This window comes from Stomoxys calcitrans, unplaced genomic scaffold (assembly GCF_963082655.1).
Source record: "Stomoxys calcitrans unplaced genomic scaffold, idStoCalc2.1 SCAFFOLD_267, whole genome shotgun sequence".
Lineage (NCBI taxonomy): Eukaryota > Metazoa > Arthropoda > Insecta > Diptera > Muscidae > Stomoxys > Stomoxys calcitrans.
In genome coordinates, this window is record NW_026739136.1 from 5,406 (window position 1) to 8,547 (window position 3,142).

General features: G+C 40.2%; 1 protein-coding gene across 1 annotated transcript; it reads right to left on the minus strand.

Annotated features, from left to right (window-relative positions):
• Positions 1–1,474: 1,474 nt before the first annotated feature.
• Positions 1,475–2,396, minus strand: LOC106087541 (achaete-scute complex protein T3). Its single transcript, XM_013252599.2, has one exon. It carries the CDS (start codon positions 2,295–2,297, stop codon positions 1,518–1,520), a length of 780 nt encoding a protein of 259 aa, XP_013108053.1. The 5' UTR covers positions 2,298–2,396; the 3' UTR covers positions 1,475–1,517.
• Between the last annotated feature and the right edge of the window lie 746 nt (positions 2,397–3,142).

Sequence of the window (3,142 nt, forward strand, 5' to 3'; positions counted from 1 at the left end):
TTAGAGCGATATTAAGATATGATACGGTTCGGACCACAGTAAAATTATATGTTAGAGACCTGGGTAAAATGTTAGCCAATTCGAATAAGAATTGCGCCCTTTGGTGGCACAAGAAGTAAAATGGGGAGATCGATTTATATGGAAGCTGTATCAGGCAATACACCGATTCAGACCATAATAAACACATATGTTGATGATCATGAGTGGATCCGTTGTACAAAATTTCAGGCAAATCGGATAAGAATTTCTACCTTTCAAGAAGAAGTCAGAATCCCAGATCGGTTTATATAACAGCTATATCAGGTTATGCACCGATTTGAACCTTATTTGGCACAGTTGTTGAAAGTCATAATAAAATACGTCATACAAAATTACAGCCAATTTGAATAGGAATTGCGCCCCTCTAGACGCTCAAGAAGTGAAGTCCCCAGATCTGTTTGTATGACAGCTATATCAGTTTATGGACAGTTTTGAACCATACTTGGCACAGTTGTTGGATATCATAACAAAATACTTCGTGCAAAATTTCATTCAAATGGGATGAGAATTGCGCCCTTTATTTGCTCAAGAAGTCAAGATTCAAGATCGGTTTATATGGCAGCTATATCAGGTTATTGACCGATTTGAATCTAACTCAGCACAGTTGTTGGAAGTTATAGCGAAACACGTCATGCTGAATTTCATTCCAATCGGATAAGAATTGCGCACTGTAGAGGCTCAAGAAGTCAAGACCCAAGATCGGTTTATATAGCAGCTATATTAAAACATGGTCCGAAATGGCCCATTTACAATAGGTCGGTTTTACACAGGACGATTTTACACAGGTCTCCAACATATAATTTAATTGTTGTCCGAACCATATCTTAATGTCGCTCTAATAGCAGAGCAAATCTTTTTTTTCCTTGTTTTGCCTAAGAAGAGATGCCGGGAAAATAACTTGACAAATGCGCTCCGTGGTGGAGGGTATATAAGATTCGGCCCGGCCGAACTTAGCACGCTTTTACTTGTTTTTTCTATTACAGAGTATTACCCACAACCATGCTTTTCTATCAGTTTTTATGTTTTCGAATAAAAAGATTGACAAGGTTTTTGTTTTTTAAGTTTGTTGTTTGTATTTTTTTAAATAAATATTTTTTTCTTTTTTGTAACAAAAGGGGGTTTTGCTTTCTTACAACTAGTTTAGTGTCTTCCGTTTAAAAATATAATTATAAAAATAAAAATAAAGTTTTAAATCAAAGTCTTCCATGTTAAAAAAAAAATTAAAATAAAATCGTAAAACTATAATACTCAAAGGCACTGCTTCATTGAGTGGAGGAGTCACTATTTACAGGCGAACTATATACACGATGAGGTGATTTTGTTATTGGGCCAAAGACCCATGTTGATGGCTGGAGGGGAGTGCTCGAGTGGTGCTAGTGTTTAAGGCTGAGCTACGCGGCACGAGTCACTGGGGTGAACATATGAAAAGGCGGGTGTGTTGCACAATGATTGAAGAGCAGATGATCCACTTGATCACCTTATTGATCTTGCCATGAGGAAATATAGTCCAATAGCTCTTCATCATCGCCCTGCTCGAAGGATTCGAATTTGAAGTCATGATCGGGTTCTTCCAATTTCAAGGGGGTCACAAAACTGTTGGCGGCATTGATGGACACATCAGAATCCGAATAAGAGGAGGTGGGAGAGTGCGTCATTTGGTAGGTATGATTGTCCACAGGACTATCCATGGAGGAGTAACCATAGTTGCTGCCATCATTGCTGGAGTCGTCGTAGTTAAAGGAGCTGGTGGGCACTTTGCTGCTGTTGACCGAGCCACCCTCTGATGAATCCAAGAGATCTTGCAAACCACGAATGTATTCAACAGCAATGCGTAGAGTATCGACTTTGGAGAGTTTCTTGCTGGCCCCACGGCCGCCCGAGGACAAGGCATTGATCACCGATTGGGGGATGTGTTGGCGCAGATTGGAGAAACCATTGTTGACTTGCTTGACACGATTACGCTCACGTGCATTGCGACGAGCCACCGAGGGCAATTGCTCACCATAGGGCATGGCGTTGTAGGTGAAACGCTTCTTTTCCATCATGGGGCCCACAGCAGAGTTCTGTTGTATGTTCTGCAAATTGCTGGTTCCCAAGACTTTGGGTTGTGCAGGAGCAATGGGCTGCAATTTATTCACATATTGCATGTGGTGATGGCCATTGGCCTGTTGAGGCAACATCATCATGTTGCCGTTGATGATTTGGAAATGATGTTGAGGTTGTTGAAAGTTGCTTTGGGTCATGCAAACGCTGGCCATTTTTTTGGTTTACGAAGTTTTATAATAATCCACAAAAATGTTGCAAGATTTGTTTATCCGCTGCACGTCTTTACCAGGCGATCTTTGAAACAACACTAAAGTTGCTTGCTACGTCCGTTTGTATGGCTTAGCTAGGAGGTGATTGTTGGCTTGCACACACAAAATTCTTGTTTTCGTTTAGGCGAGTATAGACGAGAGCAAGAGAAAAGGTGTTTGTATGTCTGTCTTGTGTGAAGAGTTGAAGTAAATGTTGTCTAGAGAGTTGTTTACTGTTGGGAATCGTATTCCACAATGATACCCTTCGTCCTGTTGCTTCGCCTTTTGTACCAGTCATGAGAAGAGAGGTAGCAGTGCAGTGGTTATTTTCGTACTCAATGTTCTTCCTTGTGCCTTTGGTTAGGGCTGTTAGGGCCTACCTGCCCTTCTATGGTTACATTCTTCCCTTATCACAAGGGTTCTCTATGTTAAGAACAATACAAGTGATCCTTTTTGTCCGTCCAATCTCTACTGTGTACTCTTGGGCTTTGGTGGTTCTGTGCCTGCGAGAGTGAATGAGAGAGGTTATGACCTTAAGACCTTATCCATAGGTATGTGCACTTCTAACAGGTCTAACATGGAATGTTATGTGCTAAGTTGGGTTGGTTAACATAATGGTGTGTGCCACAATGTAAGGCGAGATTTTGTAAGAGGCGCTGTGTTTAAGCGCCGTTTAAATATTATTTTCTTCCTTAAGGTGCTGCGAAAGCTTTAATTTAATGAATTTTAAATCAATAAACTAAAACTTAAATTTTTTAATTAAAAACCAAAATAAAAAAATTGTGCTAATTTCTGAAATCAATATGAAA

What these genes read in the sequence shown, in the direction of transcription:
- LOC106087541 (XM_013252599.2), bottom strand. Translation starts at nt 2,297, where the DNA reads ATGGCCAGCGTTTGCATGACCCAAAGCAACTTTCAACAACCTCAACAT.